Below are 22,578 nucleotides of genomic sequence, written 5' to 3' on the forward strand. Positions count from 1 at the left end.
CAGATTGGGGGAGGGGGCACATCTGCAGCCTGCATTGTCAGAAAAGGATCTTCTTGCTTTGATCAATTATTTTTTGGCAATGCAAATTGTAGGCACAGGGACACTGATTCAGATTTGGGACCACAGCAAACGGCTAAGGGTGAAAGATTCCCTACCCCCACAATGATCTAGATTGGGTCCCTGACATTTTCATTTGAGTAAGAAATAAAAAAAAGATGTAGCTGCTATAGCTATATTTTTAAAGTAACATTTGGTTTGACCCTGGGATGATAGACAGGAAGAAGGAAGTGCCATTTTTAAAAAATGCTATTCAACATTTTTAAAAAAGCAAAAAACTACTATATCCATGATTCCCCATGCTGCAAAAGCAGACATAGCAACAGCGGTCTCCGTGGGGCAGTTTTTGCAGTGGTTGAAGCAGCAATGAAACTTCTCCTTGGGAGCAAGCCCAGCCCAATGTGGATTGCCCTGGGCCTGCACCACTGCTGTCCCTGATCCCACCTGGCCTCTCACCTTGCATCCTTGTCCTGGGCCTGGGCCACTGTCTCCACCCAGCTTCACCCCAGGCGCACGTCGCTGCGGTCCTGCTGTCTCCGTTCCCACCTCGCCTCTTCAGCCTGAGCCCGCGCTGCTGCTGCTGCCTCCGGCTTGCCCCAGGCCCGCACTGCTGCTGTCCCTGCTGGCTGGCTCATAGCCAGCATGCACAGATAATCCCCCAGCCAGTCATGTTAATAGCGGCGGCAGCAGCAATCTCCGAGCCCGACAAGCCAGGCCTTTTTTCAATCAGCGACATTGCGCCAGCCAAGAGAAGGCCTGGATGGTCCATGGTTGCGGCTGGAAGGGCTCATTTCTGGAAGTGCAGGAACGAGCCCTCCCAGCCCCTCCTGCCCAGAGATCTGGCTGGGCTGGGCTTTTCTTTGGCTGGCGACATTGCAGTGGGAGGGGCTAGAGGCTGCATTCCCACGCTTCCAGGTCCGTGCCCTCCAGCCCCTCCCCATTCAGCTATCTGGGGCTTTTTATGGGCCAGTGCCATTGCACTGATCCAGAACAAGCCACGGATGGCTCTGGGAAGGGCTGGAAGGGCGGGAACGTAGCCCCCAGACCCTCTCAGCATGGCAGTCTGGGGCTTTTTATGGGCCTAGTGCCATTGCGCCAGCCCAGAACAAGCCTCGGATGGCTCTAGGAAGGGCTGGAGACGAGTTCCAGGACTTCTGGCAACATGGCCCCCAGCCCCTCCCAGCACAGCAATCCGGGGCTTTTCTTGCACTGGACAAGAGAAGGCCCAGATAGGCCATGGAAGGGGCGGCAGGACTGCGATTTTCCTGGACATTTGGGGTGGTTTTGAAATTTCCCCCTGGATCCCAATTGGGGGCAGGATTACCAGACATGTCCAGGCAAATCCGCACATGTGGTCACCGTACTCAGAAGTTACAGGTTACAGGTATGATCCCTAAACATGTGCTAGGGAAGTAATTTTCAACCTTTTCTGCCTTCAAGGAACCTTTTCTGTGTTACAAAGAATCTGGAGAAGGGGAAAGCTCCGTTCACATGGTTGAACTGACTGCTTGTCCATAGGCCTGCCTAATGCTCCCAAACAGCTGCACATTACAGGGGACATTTGCAGTTAAGGACAAGCTATCTTTCAGGCATGTTTGTCTGATATCTTCTCATCGAAAAGCCCCTGATGATCCCAGGGGTTCATGGGGCTGAACAAAATGCCCACCCATTCCCAAATTAATTGTCCTATTCACAGGTATTGAGTTTGCAGGAGCCATTCAGTGATTTCTGTGGAGGTAAAGGCTCTTCATGTAGTTTAGGAGCTTACTATTTCTCCCCCTGCTCCTTTAGTATTTTAGTGTTGCTGCCTAACTTTCTGGACACTATTTTTTTTCCAGAATGCTCCAGATCTGCCTTTTTTATGACAACCAACAGCAGTGGAGCTTCTTTCAGTGGAGGGACCACCACTGAGAGAAGCTCTACTGCTATCACAGGTAGCGGCACTAAAATAGCAAAAAGCGGGGGGGGGGGGGGAGAGACAACTATTTGCCATCAAACTTTTTAAAGAATTCCCTCAATAAATGCCATTTTCAGGGAGATAAATTCCCACCCCCTCCAAATTCGAGCTGAAGCATTCTTCCTAGAAAACCTTCAGCTGAAAACTACTCAAAATGCACTTTGAAAACCACTGTATTACGGAATATGAAATTTGCCCTGGCAATTGTGAAGAGAACTGAGTTTAAATGGGCAATTACGAATAACATGTAATAATTGCCTCCACATATGCCGGAGGGCAAGAGCTTAGAAAATAAAAGCTGAGAATACATTGGAAGTCCAAGAAGAGCAAATGTAAAAACCATAAGACTCTCAGCCTTTTTGTTGGAAAAGATGAATAGGATGAAGAAGAACAACAACAAAACCAGATATAGAAAGACCAGACTAAAAAAGGAGGCAGATCAGGGGATGAAGCAGCAAAAACAGAAGATACAGCTGAAAGAAAGAAAGAAAGGTCAAGCTCTAAAGCACAAGCATTATCATTGCATGCAAGAAAGAAGGAGCAAAGGAGCAAGAGAACAAAACTGATAAATTAGAGCAATCAATCAACATATATGTGGTGATGGTGCAGTGAGAGAGAAAAGGGAGGAGGAACAAATAAAAACAGTGGTTCAAAGAGACCTGTGGTGGTAAAGACAGAAGAGAGAGCATGCTTTCTGTTATTATTTTATCCCACCTTTTGTCCAAGTTGCTCAGGGTGATGTACATGATTGCCCTCCCTCAATCTTCACAACATCCTTGTGAAGTAGGATAGGCCAAAAAATAATGACTAGTCCAAAGTCACATGTTGAGCTTTATGGCCAAACGGGGATTTAAACACAAATCTGCGTTTTTAACGCAGGGAGCTTTCTGTGGTGGTTCTAGAATCATGTATTGTTTGCAAATGTACTTTTGTAATATTCTGAGACCAATGTGTGTGTCCTTTCTCAGTGTAAGCATTCACATAAATCAGATGTAAGCAGAGCAAGCCTAATTGTGGTGCAATATGCATTATTAAACGTATTTTAATACATTTGTTGAGCCAAGAAACAGGTTGCAATATTCAGAGAAGTCCAAAATTCAACAAATAGCTATATTAAATTTAAACAGCTATCCAGGAAGTGACAATCAGGTCAGCTGAAATTTGCAAAGTTCAAATTCCTAAGTAATCCCTACTTCTGCCTAAGTAATTGAAAATGACCAAATACTAAATCAAGATCTATTCCATTTGTTTTACTAACTTATTAACAAACTTTAGCAAACGGTTGTGAACCAAAATCTCCCTTATGGAGGTCTAGAAATATTTCTATGCTTTCACTCATAAGCCTGAAGAATAACTCTCCAGCTATATCCTAAACCTGCAATTTCGTTTTACCATTTACTTTATGTTAACACTCAAAACCAGCGGTGACAAGTGTCATATGTAGAACAGACTCCCCACATCAACACTCTGTCTTTCCTTTTTAATATTTTCATAAGGCAACTCAATTGTATCATCAGGTTCTTTAAGGTTAAATTACTTTAAGGTGGAATTAGGACTCAGGGGGAAAGTATTATACAAATGAACTGCTAAAATATACACCCATAAATCAAAATAGCAAATTACATTTCTTAAACAGATCAGATTATCAACTGCAATGAATTTTTCTCCAGTCATGTCTTTTTTAATATATTTGCTAAAGAGCACTGATTTTTCATGCAGCTGACAGTCTGAAAGGCAACTTAAAATAGGACTGAATCCATTAAATGTTGTTAATTCATCTCTTTTCATAAGTCTTTTTACTACTCTATCTGAGAGCAAATCAGTTAGTTTTTTGCCAAAATGAAATGAACTACCAAAATGAACAAAACTATGATAGATTGATGCGCAACGAGAAAACATCTCCTTTCTTCATAATTCATCATTTAAGTATATAACCATTACTATTTCTAATAACAGCTTGTTATTTAGCACATTAATCTATGAAATATCAAATATCTGGTTAATGTATTCTCTAGAAATCTTCACAAAGAACCTTTGATTGTTTTACTCTCTCAGGGACTCTCAGCTCAAACAATATTGTTGTAAGAAAATGGCTGCAGACATGATAGGCAGCTTGAGTACCTGTCATTGTGGATGCTCAGTAGAAGTCAACGATATGAAGCATCTGGAGTGAAGACAGTGCATAACTCCTAAGGCTCAAGGCCAGTGTATCTCTTCACCAGGTGTCCCTAAGGGTCAAGGAAATTTCCAAAATTTGGGGGGCATGTAAGGGGCATTAGTGTGTTTTATAAATGGTTTTCAACTTGTTGAATCCCAGTTTCGCTGAGCCTGAATGGCATACTTTAGCATAGACCTGAAAACATGGGTTCTCAACAACGGGGGAATTCTCCCCCGGGGGATTTTAGGGTTCCAGGGGGGGAATTGGGACCACTATTCAGCAAAGTATGTTGTCCTGTAGATTATGTTTTCCTACACGTTATTAAAAACGTCCCAGAAAAGTGTCATGTCATCCCTCCCTCCCTCACAATCCTAGAAGTTTCAAGCTTCCCATTTAAAGGGGCAACGCAAAGCACGGGCGCTGAGAATGTAAAAGGGGCCATGCTTTGCGTTGTCCCTTTAAATGGGACTAATATAGGGGGGGGGAAAAGATTTTCAAAATTATATGCATATTATTTGGAATGCACCTTTTGAGTTAAACTATCTTGGGAAGGGGGGAATTATATTCTGAACAATAGTGAAAGGGGGGAATGGAAAAAAAAAGGTTTAGAACCATTGCCCTAAAACCGTGGTGGCAGCCTCAACGGCTAATACCTATTTACCAGCATAAACTTGCTTTTGCAACCATGCTGCTTCACCAATTTTGATGAAGGCTGGATTATACATCACAGTTGTATACACCAAACTACGTGTTATTTAACGTTCTGCAGCTAACATAGTTGGTTTCATAACGTATTTTGTACAATGTTGCTTTTTTGCTCAAAACGTTTTGCTCTGTTATACAAAATAAATGTATTCAAAAAACGTTTTGGGATAGGTGTTACGTCCAAGATTAGCTTGCCTTCAAAATGGCATTAAAATTGGTTAAGCAGTGTGGCTGTAAGAGAACGATTAAGCTAGTAAAGAGTTGATGTCAGCCATCTAAGCTTTCACATTAAAACCAAGAATGGCCACCAAAGTCTATCACTTGGTTACAGATTTGGATAATACTCAAGCGAACAAATTTCCTTCAAATATTTTACAGCCTCAGGAACAAGACTTCACCCTCAACCTTTCTTTGTCTGAGCTCTCTTAAGCATATGGATATATGAACCAATTTAACATATGAAAATGCCTAATATGAAGTCAGCTCATTGGCCCATCTTGGCCAATTTTTGCTCTGACTGTTAATGCCTCTCCCAGATAAAGGCTGTGTTTGGACAACAAGATAGTCAACTTGACAGTTCTTTAGCTACGGGGTACTCCCCAAACGTGGTGTAGAGTAGGATCAACTTTGAGTTGACTATTAATCCATGCTGAGTTGTCTCACTCTCCCCCCCCTCAGTCCTCGTGCTAATATCCCATCAGCCATTGCTGACCAAAAAAACTATCCTGCCAGCTGGACTAGAGCAGCAGCAGCCACTTTGACCACTTTTGCCTTGTGACTCAGTGGCCGATGAAAATAACCAATGGGGGCTGATGAAATAACCAACGGTGCCCTTTACACAACACAATAAGAGTGGTTCAAATAGCCAACCATGCACAGCATTGCTTTACATGGGTTATTTTGGCCAAATAACCAACTGTTGGGTTATCCACACAACATGGTTGGATCCAGCATGGTACTCCTTATGTTCTTATGACACTCATTACCAAAACCATGTGATTTTTTTCACTCTGGATGTTGATCCACATTGGCTCATGATGTAGAACTTTCTGAAAGCAGTGTTGATTTTTGAGGCTTTGAAGTAAAAGGGAGTCTGAGATGAAATTCAAAAACAAAGTGTGTATGGGTGACAGAATGACAGAAAACCCGCATTTAAGGGAGATCCAGTTTTACAGATAAAAGCATTATATATCTCATTCATGGAAGTTGTTAACTAACTTTGAAATTCAGTTTAAAATTTGGAAGTTTGAATAGTAAGTGTAAATGAGACAAAAATACCAATGGCTTTTCGAAAATGTAATAAATAATGGCGTGTCAGAATTCTGATCAATGATGTACAGATTTTTAAAATTATTATTTTAGGCCTTGTTTGTTTGTTTTGATGAAGGCTTTGAATTTCATGAGGCCCAAAGAACAATCCAAACTTTAAGTGGTATCCAAAGATTGCATCATTCTGCACAATTCTGGACGACTCTCCCCTCCTACTGGAGCCTCCCATGACATAGCCCACTGTTCAAGAAAGGGCTGGCCTTCTGGAGAGGCTTTGAGGAACTGCCGGGTTACATGACCAACTTTCTGTTCATGCAACTCCTTAATTTGTATTTATTTATTTATTTATTTATTAAATTTATATACCGCCCCATAGCCGAAGCTCTCTGGGCGGTTCACAAAATTGCCCCCCACCTAAATTTGGGTTTTAGTTTGTTTTTTGTTTATTTGACCAAGGTGCTAAACTATATTAAATGCAAACTATAGTCAGAAAAAGACAACAGTACTTTGAATTTGCACAAATACAATTTGGCCACAATCCAATACAGAATATGCTTCAGCCCATTGATTTCAGTGGGTTTAAGTATATTTAATTTGGCAGTGGATTTTGGCCTTTTAGGACAATGCATTGATTTCTTCTCAAGCACAGGGAAGGTTAAACTTCTAATAAAATACTCTTTTCTAATAAAATTATAATTATCCAACAAAAGGATGGTACAATAGCCAGGAGTTGCTTTTTTGACTTCAAAATGTAACTTCTTTTTTCTTTTGAGGTAGAGAGAATACACCCTCTCTTTACCACAGAAGGACCCAAAATAGAATGGATTAACACTGACATAATGGAGGACATTTTTCTCTTCATATACAGCTATAAGAAATAAGGGCATTTATTCGCCTTAGGGTTTTCCTAAGGCAAAAGTAGTGTTTTTGCCTTCATTTTAGGGTGCCTCACAAAGAACATGACACACTACCACATGTTTTTCCCCAAAATGATAGAAAACCATGGAAAATAGCCAAGTTGTGCAAGATGCCTAAGGAAATTTTGAAATTGAAGTATACGTCCTTCATGCTTCAAGCACAAAATTCTAAAGCAAGTGTTCTCAAGAATCTTCTTCTGCTCTAGGCGATAAAGCTTACTTTTCCCTACAAATAGCATAGCTAGAGCTACTATAAATGTTACCAGAGCAAACCGATGTAGACCCCTTAGCAAAAACCTGAAGCGACAGGTCTGGTTCAGTGACTGACAGAAATCACGACTATTCCTTTGGCATTAAGGCAGCACAACACAGTTCTATGACGAAGCAAACCTTAAACAAGGAAACTGGCCAACAAGAGTGCTATTCCTCAATGACTTTAATCCAAGAAATGTGTGCACTCTGATGACCTGGCTAAGGGAACTATCCCATCCTGGTTTGAAGGACTTATTATTATTATTATTATTTATTTATTTATTTATTTATTTATTTATATAGCACCATGCATAGGACTATGGCCTAAACTATTCTTCGATCAATCTCTTTCTACAATCAAGAACCCTTGACAATTCTTTGAAGATGACCATTAGTGTGAGAGAAGTAATAGTAGAAGGGCAATCAACAAAATATCATATGGAATAAGTATGTGTGTGTGTTTCTCCACAAGGCACCTTAAAGGGTTCTGCACATCAGATATAGCCTACAGGGTGGCATCCTCTACTGTAAACTAATTGAATAAGGCACTGTCAACTGCATGACAGAAAGATTAGGCGTACAACTCAGAAAATCAAGAGAGGAGAACTAAAATGAAGGGCAGTGTCTGAAGCAGTAAAAATTTCTGAAGTTATAATGAGATGGGAGCGACGATCTCTACAGTTTCCTCCTCTGTTCTTGCGAGGGGGAGTAATTTCTAGATTTCCACAGGCAAACTGCAGAAGCTTGAGGTTAAAAGTTAGAAAAGAAAACTAACACTCGAGGAGGGTGTAGGGGGATGTGCATTGGTTTCTCAGAGCTCCATCATTATCTCATAAGAAAATACTGAGAAAGGGAATTTACCCAAGACAAGAAAGACTTTCTATTTAATTACTGAAATATTTGGCAATGAATTACTTCATAACAACAGCTTGAACAACATAACTTCACTGTGTTCTTATAAAATGTCCTCAAGAGTTTGGGAAATGACTTAATTTTGTGCTGTATCCACATCTTTCACCCAAACAAAATGTCAATAAGAATTACATAATCCTCTCCCACCACATACTCAGGTAAATGGGAACAAATGCTTACAGCATACTTCCTTACAGCCACTCTCTAAATACCCAATCAGAGGGGAAAGAATAAGCTGCTATCTTATACTCTAGGGATGGGGAGCATGGGGCTCCCCAGATGTCATTGGATCCATCAAGCATAGCCAATAGTGAGTGGAGTTGAAGTCCAAACACACCTGAAGAGCTACATGCTCCCTATCACTGCTCTAGTCACTTATCTGGAAGAAAGTCCTCTTGAACTCAACTGGGCTTCCCTTTGAGTAGACACGTATAAGATTGCACTGTAAGTGGATTTTATGAAAGGCTGTTGCAGAAGATAACTGGTGAGTGCAATTTGGGCCACCTAGACCAGGACTGGGCAGAACGTAGATGTTCAGATATTTTGAACTTCAACTCCTAGAAGCCGCTACCAGCATGGCCAGCATGGTCACAAGTTTTGGGAGTTGAAGTCCGAAACATCTGGAGATCTACTTTCTGCCCAGTCCTGACTAGACTACAAGCTGAACAAACAGAGACTGAGTTCAAAACTGATGGCTTATACAAACAGAACAAAACAGCTAGAATCAAAATACCAATTTTTCAGTTCTACCCCTTACAGATATTGCAGTGATGTGGTTTTTGAAATAATTTTAATCTATTCCGCATATCTATGTAAACTATGAATACATTATATATCAATCACAGAATGTAACACCTAAATGCACATACGTGTAAACTGATGAAAACACCATGATGAACACACTAAAAACAACTACATTTTGTCACTTTACACAACCCAACACTTCTACATAATTTCTCACATCTTAAACACAGACACAAAAAACATAAAATGGATAGATTTACTTACCTAAAATGTCCTCAGTTTTCAATGAATGAAAGTGAAAAGAATAAAGAATACAATCCAACAGAAAGTTAAACATGAACAATTATATGCAAAAATAACCTTTTAAAAGATAAAAAAATAATTTTAAAAGAAATTAACAGAAAACAGAACAATGGTGCCAGGAGCTGAGTTGAAACTCAGTGTTTTACTTTAATTTTGGACAAGATCGTAACATGGGGAATAATAAATTACCTAAATTAAGTTTATATCTGTAAAAATTTCAACATGTGAACCGCCCAGAGAGCTTTGGCTATGGGGCGGTATACAAATGCAATAATAATAATAATAATAATAATAATAATAATAATAATAATAATAATAATACATATGTATTATTATTATTATTATTGTTTATTTATTTATATAGCACCATCTATGTACATGGTGCTGTACAGAGTAAAACAGTAAATAGCAAGACCCTGCTGCATAGGCTTACATTCTATTAAAATCATAGTAAAGCACACAAAAATAAACACAAACAAATGTACATTTGGTTCACAAACATAAAAAAAGATCAAAAGACCAGGAAACCTGTAGGAAAGTGACAGTCTAACTAGAACACAAAACATAAAATGGTCTTTGGAAAGCTGCACAATAAAATTAGAAGGAATCACTTGATGACTGTATAAGACTACAATATCAGAATGTACCTAAATTGCTTACAGCACAATCTTATACATTTATTCAGAAATAAGACATAATGAGTTCAAGGGGACTTACTCCCAGGTAAATTGCATTGGATTGCAACCTCAGTCATGTGACATTAAGAGCGCAAGCCCATGCAGCCAGAACTGCACTGGTTGCCTGTTAGCTATGGAGCCATATACAAGGTTATGTTATTATCCTATAAAGCCCTAAACTTGGGACCAGCATACCTAGCACACCGCCTTCCCTTATATACACCCAGGTGACATTTACGATCTTTAGAGGAGGTCCTGATGGCCATTCCAAAATGAATGGAATGTCGCTATGAAGAACCTTGGAGGCAGGCCTTCTCTGTAGCGGCACCCACCCTCTGGAAAACCCTTCCTCATGCAGTCCGGGAGGCGGAAAATGTAATAGCTTTTAAATGCCTCCTAAAAACGTACCTTTTCACACAGGCTTTCCCTGGACTGTAATTTATCTGATTTCATATTGCACTCTTAGATTTTAACGTTTTAAATCTATTGCATACTTATTGTATTTTTATGGTTTTGATTGTGCACTGCCTCGGCTATCAGGCAGTATTTATTTATTTATTACATTTATATACCGCCCCACAGCCGAAGCTCTCTGGGTGGTTTACAACAATTAAAAATGGTAAAAGTATACAAAATTTAATAAATAAATGTAATAAATAAATAAATAAATAAATAAAATGTCAGACAGCATATGGGGGATATTGGATTTTTTTGGGATCCAACATCGCAACCAAGGCTCTGACTCAGTTCCCAGAAACCACACTCCCCACCCCCTCCCCCTTGTAGCTGGTGCACTTCTCTCCATGAAGTGGAGATTGTGGGAAAGGATTGTGGAGATGGCAAAAAGAGGGCAGTTCCAGGGACGGGGACAGGAAGAGACCACGAAAGCTGCGGTATGCAGGTTCCTATGTACCATGCAGCCTTCCCCCCCTCCCGCTTCAAAGCTCCCCAGCTAGACAGGCGGAATCACCTGGCTAGCCAAAATGCAGAGAGGCCGGAGCACAGAGTAAACCCCCTTGAACTCAGTGAACCTTGCAAACCTATACCCAATTGGGATTAAGCCCCATTTGATACAGTAAGACTTACTTCTGAGTAAACTTGCATACGACCATGTTGTACTGGAGGAACACATTTTAATTTTGTAACAAAGGAAGTTTTTTTCTGCCCTATTTTGTTTCCACTTTTGCATGAATGGGATATTGTGTTTGTAGTTTTGGAGGATTTACATTCATTATTTTACTGTTCAAATGTTTCCTATGAACTACAGACAGTATAATTTATTGCTATTTCTTCATAACTGGACTGTCAAATTCAAGCAACACTGTTACATTTCAAACTATACATTTGATCTTTATTTCACATTTATCTTTCATTAAATCACAAACAGATGAGATCAAACATCAAAATAAAATATCAGATAAGCTGTACTATGGCTCCAGATACAAATTAGCTAGGTAATATCTGCCAACAAGAAAAAAAAGGAAATTATTCATTGAAGCCAACTTTTTTTGAAGCCAACAGTTAAATCATTGAATGAAAATTATTTTTCTGCATACAATAATTGACTAGGTTTTATACTATTGTTGTTGGGTTTGGGTTTTTTTTTTTTGAGGGGTTGCCCTATAGGAACACTTTGCATAACTTATAGTGCGGGGTTACCATTCAGGACTATTTTTTATCTTCATTTTGGTGATAAATATTTCACTATCTTGCACTAATTTATTCATTTATCTCAAGATACTTCTCTATCTTCCTTTGGGAAGGGGCTTTGGAACCTGCCAAAATTTTGCCTTCCTTTGAGTAGATCTGCCAACTGGCCAGAATTTTACCTTCATGGATGGTTCCCAGAAAAGGATGCTGCAAAGTCAGGGGAAGGAATCCAGCCAAGCTGTATTTTGTTAGCCTGAATGCTGCATGCTATGAATGCAAATGCCTACACACACAGCTGCCATGTAGAAATTCTCCCCTGTAATAAGAAGCATATAGTGGCGGGTGGCTGCCATTTTTTCAGAGTGCACTCAGTCAGACTGTGTGCCTATGCATTGGCTTCCCAGTTGCTATCATGCAGGAAAGCCAGACACCACAGACCACAGTCTCCCACTCAGTCTGGAGACGTCCAGATATCTTGTTCCAAGCAGCAGGCCGCTGGCACCATAGACAGCCAGGCAGAGAACAACGTGTGGAATATCAGATTCCACACCAAGCCCAGGCAGTTTCCTTCAGAAATAAGAGACCATATAGATCATGAGCATTCACTCTGAATGTACCATAATTTTGGAAAACAAAAATGGACAACCCAAAATCTGTGTCAACATCAGAGTTTTTTAGTACCTTCTCTCATCCTAGTTTAGTACCTTCTCTGTTTAAACCCCTTTCAGAGAATAATATCTAAGCATTTCATGAAGAGCAGTGACCAAGTACATGGGGTAGGGTGGTATAGTGGGGATATTCACATCGTCAACGTATGAGCTTCAATTCGGTTGTTGTATTTCATCACATTTGTAGACATTATTCTTTGGAAGAGATTTGTTTGTTTATTTATTTATTTTATTTTATTAAAACATTTGTATCCCGCCCTTTATCACTGGGATCTCAGGTCGGCATACAGATAAAATCAAACAATATAAAACAATAAATAATATACACAGCTAAAAACATATTAAATCGTTAACAATTTAAAAACAGTAGAATTTTTTTAAGTAATAGAAACAATGTAAAACATGGAAAATTTAGCTCTCAAAGGCCTTGATAAAAAGCTATCTTTTAACTTGGTGCCGAAATGAAGCCAGCGTTGGTGCCAGTCGGGCCTCCAAGGGAAGAGTATTCCAAAACTGGGGTGCCCCAATAGAGAAAGCCCTCTACCCTGTCCCACCATAGTATATGCCTCACATTGGTGGGACACAAAGGAGAGCTCCTCCAACAGATCTCAAATCTCAGACAGGCAGATTTAAATAGAGAAGTTTCTGGAAGGGATTTAAAGAAAGAAAACTTTTTTCCTATCATTGTGTTCAAATTTAAAATATAAATGCAGAATGTAAGTAATCCTAACCATTCCCATACCAAAGGTATGCTGTGAGTACTTACTGCAAACACTGCAGCGCTGCAAAGAAGCCGCTGCAAATTTCACGAGACTTTGCCAAAGTCTCACAAGACTTCACCAAGCCTGTGGCAAACTCTTAGGAGACATTTCTAATTCCTACAATACTTCTTGTGATTCTTAGCCAGATAAGACTTAGGGGAGGCCTATAGAAGGCCTCTCCCGACAGGGCTTTTTCTCAGTCCATTGGCATCCACTAGTCTGGTTCTTCAGCTGCTGGCCAGCTCCTGCTTATGACCATAAAAGATCTGACAGGGCAGCTACTGCTGCACCTTCTTTCAAAGTGTAGCAGCTACTGTGCTTCAAACAAGAGAGAAAATGGCCGATCAACAGAGCTGTACAGCTTAGAAAGGAGCCAGCTTTGCTGTGGAACACCTGGACAGTGGCAGTGAGCTCTAGCAGCTCAGCAGGGAGTCAGCCTGGCTGGCAGCAGGTCTCTGGCAGTGTACTGGCCTGGCTGAGGAATACCCAGCCAGATGGCTGCCAGCAGCAGGGGCATTCCTGCCTATTTACCAGCGTGAAAACCTTTTCTATAAGGCCTTTCCCACACCTTCCACCACTCACACAAACACTGCACTGCCACTAGGAGCTTTGCCTCACCCCTTTACTTATCGAGAAGTGAGGACACAATGGCTTCTTATTCTGCCCTGAAAGGTGGCCAAGAATTTTTTTTAAATAAAATATATTATTCTCTTTATCCTTTTTATCCCTTCTTAGCCATGAGTGTAGACATGGGATTTTGAGAAGCAAGAAATATTTATTATTTACAGAATTAAGGAGTTAAACAGTAAATAACCACTTGACTCTCCTCCTGTACATAAATGATAGAGTTATAGTAATAAGTCCTTATAAAACCTATACATCCTCTCTCACACACACACTCAATCCTCATTCTAATCCTATAAACACAGATCCTAGGAACTATCTACCTCCTCACAAGCCTTGTCTATCTTTTCCTGTAGGCAGTAGTAACAGGAAGGAAAGGTGTGCCCATTCTGATGCAGTGGCTACACAGCGGCAGGGACTCAGACTACAGCAGAAGTGTTGCTTATTTCCCAGCCCCACATCTGCCACCTGAGACAAGAGGCTGGCTGGATCTGATGGAGCACCTGGACTGGTCCTGATGAGTACCATTTCTTGAACTTGCTAGAGACGAAGAGAAAGAAACCTAGAGCTAGCTTTTACATAGAGGTCAAAACTTCTAAAAAGAGTTAATCAAAGATAAAAGCTCTTCTCTTAGTTAAGGCCCATTTCCTTAAAGCATTTGAAATTCCCATAGAATGGAGAGCTGGCAACTATATTAAGGGTTAATATAGGCATATTTTATACCATTATAATCACTGAATAACAGCTTACGGGCTAAATGCTGCAGAAAGAGAAATCATGCTAACAATGAGCACTGAGCATTAACAATACTTAGAATGATTTGGCACCTTCCATTTTTAAATTCTGTTTTAACACTCTGAGCTTAAATAGCTTGAGAAGGTATCAATCTAGATCAAAATGACGATATCTTGACTGAGGAGCTTTCCAGGCAATGATTTCATTGTGCAATAAATTCACACTTGTAATTCAATTATTACTGCATTTCCCAAAAATACTAATATCAATATTTTTTTTCTGGGAAGATACAGTATCCCCACTTCCCCATTCTCTCTCTCTCTCTCTCTCTCTCTCTCTCTTAACACACACACAAAAACACCTACCTCTAGCATCCCATGTGCAATAGTAAATGCTGTGAGAAATGACACTGCACTGAGTACCACAGACGCCAATTTGTATTCTTCACATTATCAGACTTCCCGTCTTTCCATGATTGAACCATTTTGTGACCTTTTCTAATTCTTCATTTTACAGTGTTAACTTCCTGAGCTCTCTTGCTATACAGTTAAACATGAAGCCCTTTCAATTCACCCTTCCCAAAGCTCTTAAAAATCACCAGCAAGATTACTTCCAACCCTATTACCCCACAGAAGGTTTTGAGAACCTTCCTTTCCATTTTTACTTTTGGTATAAATTTAATCCTTCAGAGTTACATTGCTAGCTCACTTCTCCGCCCTCCAAAACACAGAAGGCCAAGTTGGAGGGAGCACGCTTGGGGCAAGGCCAGATTTCCCACCCCCAAAACATCCTTGCAACAATGAACTGCATCAACTAGATCAGAAACAGCATGGCACTCAGAATAAAAAACATCAACAGTGCTTTTGTTATCTGAAAAGTCCCTGATGTTCTAATACTGATATCATATATACACACACAAGAGTTTTTATTGCTTCCCCCAAATACTTTATTTCATAGGTATTAATAGCTCAGGAACTTTTTAGCACTGCAATCTCAAACTTTTTCTGTCATATTTCAGGAATTAATACTACCAAACACCCACTTTAAAACCCCAGACTCCCAGGCTTTGTTTGCTAAACTCCCTAAATATTTTAGGAACAATGTTGGAGAATTTATTTTATCCTCATGCTTAGAGGACACACACACACACTATTTGTTTGCAATATTTATAAACTTAATATAATAAAATCTCTAAGTGTTTTGATATCTAACTGGTTTCCTAGCCATATTCATTGGCACATTTACCATAACTTCAGGATAGATGCTGCTTTGAGATACTGAAAAAAGAGGTAATTTACAATTCTGTTAATATAAGCTAACTTGAGTTAGAAGTCTATCTTTAATATTTTCTTTTTCATTTCCTACCAATGTAACACACTGGAACCAATATACAGTAGTCTCAAGAAACAAGTGCCATTAACTCATAGCATGCCAATTGAACAAATAAAGCTTTAGTTGATTACTCTACTGATTCCACTAGTTAAAGCTTGCACCCCATTGCCTCAACACCACTCCAATTGTGGGCAACCAGTTAGAAGGGCTGGTGGCCCTTGATGTGGATGTGCATCCCTAAATGCATGAAAAGATACATCCAGTCAATTCAATGCAGTCTGGAATATGTACACATTTGTGATATGCATCTAGTTGCACATCTGTATCTACTCTGTTCACAAAACTCTCACACAAAACTCTCAACCCTTATTGGATTGGAGCACAAAAGCTTAACAATTAGACCTTTGCAGTAGAAGAGGGATTCTAGAATAGTTCTGAATCTTCATAATTACCAGATAAACCAATAGCATCACAGAAATATATCCTAGAGTATCTTTTTAATGTATTAAATGCAGAACTGTTATTGGGGGGCGGCAGCTGGATTGTCCCCCACCCCCCAGGCTGGGGGGGACGACATCAGGGGGTTGGAATGGATTGGAGCACCCAATGATTTGGTTGTTTTATGATGATTTTAATTTTTGTGAACCGCCCAGAGAGCTTCGGCTATTGGGCGGTATAAAAATGTAATAAATAAATAAATAAATAAAATAAATGAGTCAGATTTGGCCCATGGACTGGAGTTTCTGCACCCCTGTATTAGAAATATTAACTAATTACTTTATTTACCCATTATAAACATTAAATAATCTGTTTATTTACCCATAATAAACAAAACCCATCCACTTCATATTTTGAAACATCTCACTGTAAATTTCCCATACTTACTGCAAAATAGTTAAGCTGCTAGTTGATTACGTTTTTATTTATTTTTAAAACTCACATCTTAATTGTCTACTACCCAAATGTAGTTTTCTGTTTCTTTTAAGATCAGCATTCCCATCTCTTTTTCCATATTAGTAGAAAAGTCATCAATATCATTTAAGAAAAATCACTTATAAATCATTTTACCCTTAGTTTGTGGCCAGAGGGCTTGATTTCCACATTTAGATGGTGTCTTTTTTTGTAACCAGAAAATTAAATTGATTTCTACTGTATATATTGCTGTATAGTTTAATACTTCTCATTCAATATAATTAATCAACATTGTAGATAAGAGCTTCGCTTCCTTTACTAAGATCTTTGAATCCCATATTTCTATTTTCCAGTCATTTGGAGAGGAAAAAACACTACACAGATTTTATTTGGTGTACAACAGATGCTAATGTCAAGTAAACAGGACTAAGATGGATGGAATTTACCTAAAATCCTGAAGGTACCATGAGAAAGAGGTACTACTATTTGGAGGTTTTGGTCAACAATTGCTATTTGCAATGTAGCATTCAGATTCACATCATCATCATTACTATGTGACTTATATATATGGGACAGACTGAATCAACATGCCTGAATCTTAAAAACATCCATATTGAAGGACCCTTTGGGCAGTATATATCCGCTGAACTTCTTATATTCAGTGTATGCCCTTGGCTTCATTTGCATGGAGGAAGTAATATGTGAACTAAGAGCAGAAACTGATATGTACCCCCGTTACAAATGACTGTCCTTCCTGGGGCTGCCTGTTACCAGATCACCTCCATTTTGTACCTCACTTCTCATCTTGTCTTTATATAGCTGCTAACTGGCAAGAATTGGCAACCAAGGGCTAGGATCCTGTACTGAAGAGAACCTCCATCCTCTATTGAAATGGAAAAGAGAGCATCTTAACACCTATACACAGAGGCTATGGGGCTCTTGGTTGGGAGAAACCCATTCTCCCTGTTCATATTAATGCAATCAGGGCAACGCCCTACCACTCACGAGCTGATTATCTTAAGAGCCCTGTGCACTGTTGCGACTTTCCACCCAGCATCAAGCACACCCACCTTGCATCTATCATCCCTCTCCCAGAAAGTAGCCCTCTCATCTACAGGCCTTTTGCTCTTCCAACAAAACTCTTTCAGCAGACACCGTGGTTTGTGTTTCCTAACACAAGCACTTTAGGTCCCCTGAAATAAGTGTACTTTTTAGGAGAGGGGTCTTGCTGGCACCCACATTGCCTATGGCTCTCTTTCTCTCTCAAAGCATCCAGCTTGGTGTCAGTTTTTACACCTCTGCATCCCTCACTCCTGCCCAATAAAAACTCTGCTGTGGCCTGAGAAGACCTGCCTTGTCTTTTGGATTTACTCAGCCACTGAAGATCCCTCTCCCACTCCTGCGCTCCAGCCATTCCAGCAGAGAGAGGAGAGGTGGACACCACCTTCTCTTTCTCTGACACAACCACTTATCTGCTAACCCTCAGTAACTTGGTAGTGATCTTTGTATCGCACTGCCTTTAATAAAACCCTCTTATGGGTTAAGTCATGTTTCCCTTCACTGGGAGAGTAAAAAAAGGCAAGGGTAGAACCAAGCAATCTTCAAAAACAAATATTTGCAAAAGTTTATTTACAGTGCCATGGTGCCTATGCGTTTCGAACGTAACTGCGCTCTTCCTCAGGGCTGTTATCTAAAAAACAAAAAAGTCCTTTGCATCATAATATTTACAATTAGAGGCATTTTACAAGTTTCTGTACCTTAAAAAATATATCTAATATCTGATTAAAAAAACTTTAAAAACCTTATGTATATACCAGACATACAAATTGCAATCAAAAAGGTGTAATGCATCATCATTCAGCTAATTAAAGTATATATACAAAATATATATATCTGTAAGTAAATACTGTTGTTTGTAAATGTAACATAGATAATTTATTCCTGGTTGGTATATTTTGTATATATACTTTAATTAGCTGAATGATGATGCATTACACCTTTTTGATTGCAATTTGTATGTCTGGTATATACATAAGGTTTTTAAAGTTTTTTTAATCAGATATTAGATATATTTTTTAAGGTACAGAAACTTGTAAAATGCCTCTAATTGTAAATATTATGATACAAAGGACTTTTTTGTTTTTTAGATAACAGCCCTGAGGAAGAGCGCAGTTACGTTCGAAATACGTAGGCGGCACCTTGGCACTGTAAATAAACTTTTGCAAATATTTGTTTTTGAAGATTGCTTGGTTCTACCCTTGCCTTTGGCTTTTTTTACTCCCCCACGGGGTTTTCCTTGTTCTTTCCCTTCACTGGGAACCTTACAGGGATCTGGACCAAAGATCCAAAATTTCCTAGGCTCCTGCTAATCTGACAGAGAACAGAGATAGGGGCTGCAGAGAGAAGAGGTTCTTCTGGCATAAGACTAAATTCCCCCAGTCATCTGCCGTTCCAGAGGGGCTTTTTCTCCAGCACAAAAGACTTGAGGAGCAGACTTGCATAAAGATGCATGTCCTGAGGAATCTTGGTAATATGCCATAATTACTGGGATCACAGCAATAATTTGTAATCAAGTATGCATATACTTTCAGTTCATATGGCATCCATATGCAAGCAAGGAAGCTTGACAATGCCATCATCACCAAAGTATCACATGATGTAGTTGTCCTATTTCCTACTCTGTCACTAACATAATTATACTGCGGTCATGAGAGTTTCCCAGTAGCGACCTGGATGGTTTCCTCTGGCTTCATTTTCTCATCCAAGTTATTGTAGACTTGGATGCTTGCTTGAAGACATTTCGGTGATAATGCAGTGTTCAATTCTGTTTTCATATACCAGAGGCCATCACTTGCAAGACAGCAATTATTAGTCCACTTTCAAACCTAGTATGACATGTACACCACCCTGCTGAATAAAATGTCCACCACAATTATGAGACCTTAAACATGAGTAGCATTTAATATTACTGGGGCAATTTGAAACCCAGTATCATGTTTTCCCATTTTATCAAAGGAAGTTTATTAGCAGCTGTTCTCCAAAATATGCTTACATTTTTCAAGATGGCTGACTTTAAGGAAGACCTCTGTTACACAATATTTGTATTTGAATTCTTTCTGTTGTTGGCCCATAATATTAGAAAATAGTCACAACAAGTTTATAATTGTTGATCTATTGTTTACTGTAATTAACAGTACTTAGTCTACTATTTATTGTAAGTTAAGCCCCTACCCAGCACATGCCAGCCTTTGAATACATTTTCTCAGTCTGGTAAAGATATGGCATGTTTCCATAATAAAGTTTGCTGAATATATTTTAAGCTATTGCAAAAGTAGGTAGTGACCAACAATCATTATATGCAGCTACAATACATCAAAGAAATTACAAACTATGTATAGCCTATTGGTGCATTTTTGTACTACAGAGCAGCCAAAAACATCAACAAGGAATTAGGTTACAATGCCAAGACAGTTCACCAAATGCTTCATAATATTTAATTATTCTTCATTTACAATGGCTTACCTGGTTCTCCTCATGAGAAACCCTCATCTGCTCTTTCAGAACGGACATTCTGGCTGCTTCTTCCTTCCGCAACACTCTTTCCTTTTTGAGTTCAGGACTCCAGAAGGTCTTGATGCTGTTCATGGAGGAGCCAAGCTTGCTGTCCTTGATGTCCAGTTCTTTCCTTAGAAGTTCATTTTCCCTCTGTAGCTCCTTAAGCTGAGCCTGTAGATCTAGCATGGTGCTATCCCTTACCTGCCTCAGCATAGAAGGGATCTGATGATGGTGATGATGCGCCGAAGTGGTGAGTCCTCCATGCTGATCGGTATAGGAAAGGAGATCCGAGTGGGAAAGACCGATGGAAGCAATATTAGGACTGCTGCCCATTGCGGTAACTCGACCACCATACACAGCTCGATTTGTAGCCCTTCCAAGAGTCATTGTGCCCTTTGGGAATGTAGTGGATGCCACACCTTCATGATCACTCAGATACATTGGTCCAGATGTTGCATAGGCGGCATTAAGTGACTGGATATTCTCCATGGATAACGTCTTACCTGTCCCTCCACCTCCTCCACTACTTGTTCGCCTGTGGCCCAGACGAGGAGATCTTGGCAAACGAGGGGATCTGGCAGGACTGCCGTCCAAGTTACTGATTGTTCTTGCACTTCCATACATTTTTATTTTAATGTGAGGTACTACTTAATAAGAAATTAATCACACTTAAGTGGGAAATTTAACCTCTATTTCCAGTTGCTGTTGTTGGCAAACAGCTTCACAGCATTCTTTCAGAAGGCAACAATTTCCTTAAGAATGTCTTCCCCAGATGGAAAATCTGGAAATAATAAAAAAAATAGAATTAGAAATTAGTAACAGTAGGTTTACAGTGTCACAATTTGAAAACACTGGCTCATTTTATTTATGTGTTGATGAAATTGCAGTTGTGCACTATCTACACTCGGGAGCAAGTTTTTAAAGTAGGGACCCTATGTGACTTTTATTGCCAATGGGCTTGTAGTTTTAAGTAATGATGAATTGTGTAAAAATGAAACGTTATATGGACACAATATTAGGATAGATGGATTGCTAGAACAAAGCTGTTTTCACAAGGATACTGTTGTTTTTATGCTTCTTATGTTTTTAAATTTTATATATTTGTTTTTAATGTATACTGTTTTTAACTTTTGTAAACTGCCCAGAGAGCTTCAGCTATATAAATGAAACAAATAAATAAATAAATATGCTAGATAATGCAGTTAACTCTGTGGTCAAAAATAATTGATAGAAGGGAGTAATAGAGAATGCCTAAATACAGAAGGGGCTGAACCCAGAAAGAACTATGCTACATATACACAAGTATCCTGGAAAAAGCATAGTTTAATTATCTATAGCTTTGCTTTGTCCTTTTTAATTGCTACGGGGGGGGGGAATATGCGAGATTGGGCCCAAACATTAAATTGTTGATGTGATGACAGAACATACTGAATTATCATTTACCATGTAGTCAATTTACAAATATTTATGTAGATGTAATCAGAAATCATGATGGGTCATTGCTTTCTATCACATCAGTCAACTATCAATAATAAGAACCAATCTGGGAAGCAATAAAAGGATTATTGGTATCCCTTGAACATATGAACTCACCAATTCTCTCATGGAGGAGGAGGACAACAATCATGAATGAACTACACAAATATGTGTTAATGACCCCCAGCAGTCTTTTGTTTTATCAAAAGGAAATTTTAGGGTCAGAGAGTTTGAGTAGAGAAATGTCAAGGAGAGAGATTATTTATTTCCAGACCTGCAACTTCTCTGCACTGAATCTCCCACTCCTACATCTACTTACTCCTTCTGCAAGGTTCCAAAATGTGTGTTGGAAAGAAGTAAAAACAGCTGGAGGAAAGGAAAATGTTAAGCATGAACACCCTGCGATTTCTCTGCTGAGAGAGAGACCAATACACTCCCATCCCAAGCAACATTTTATCAAACCAGAGCATACAAATGAGGGTTATTAGGGTTGGGTGAAAACCCAAAGAGCAAGCAATACTTACAGAAGTTTATATGCGTCTACTGTATCAGTTATATTTCTCAAAGAAAGGAGCTATGTTAGTCTACCATATTTCTGCTTTATGGAACTCTGTTGCCTATTAGAAACAGAAATTATGGTGGCCATGTAGTAGACTGTGCTATATAAGCATAAATTCCATTAAGCATACCCAATGAAATACAAGGCTCTCGGGGTTTTTGATGCACATAATGGATATGGAAGTGAGTCTTGGGTCTCACGGCCACACTTTTGACAAGCAGAAACTTAAATGTGAACTGGCTCTATTCACACAGTCCATTTACTGCAGCAAGAGAGTGAATAGTTTGCATACTCAAGGCTCACACACATTGCATATGCAAGTTCTAGCTCTATGTATGGTGGTGGACTCACCCCA

The 22,578-nt window shown here is 39.4% G+C and overlaps 1 protein-coding gene across 3 annotated transcripts in view; it reads right to left on the bottom strand.

Annotated features, from left to right (window-relative positions):
* The window catches only part of ERC2 (ELKS/RAB6-interacting/CAST family member 2), a 596,359-nt gene that overhangs the window by 547,733 nt on the left and 26,048 nt on the right, over positions 1 to 22,578 (bottom strand). For all 3 annotated transcript variants that reach the window (XM_063121300.1, XM_063121299.1, XM_063121298.1), the window contains exon 2: positions 20,156 to 20,969. In XM_063121300.1, the coding sequence (XP_062977370.1) occupies positions 20,156 to 20,812 (657 nt within the window). In that variant the 5' untranslated portion in view covers positions 20,813 to 20,969. The remainder of the gene's footprint in view (positions 1 to 20,155; positions 20,970 to 22,578) is intronic.

The sequence above is a fragment of the Elgaria multicarinata genome, chromosome 3 (genome assembly GCF_023053635.1).
Source record: "Elgaria multicarinata webbii isolate HBS135686 ecotype San Diego chromosome 3, rElgMul1.1.pri, whole genome shotgun sequence".
NCBI lineage: Eukaryota > Metazoa > Chordata > Lepidosauria > Squamata > Anguidae > Elgaria > Elgaria multicarinata.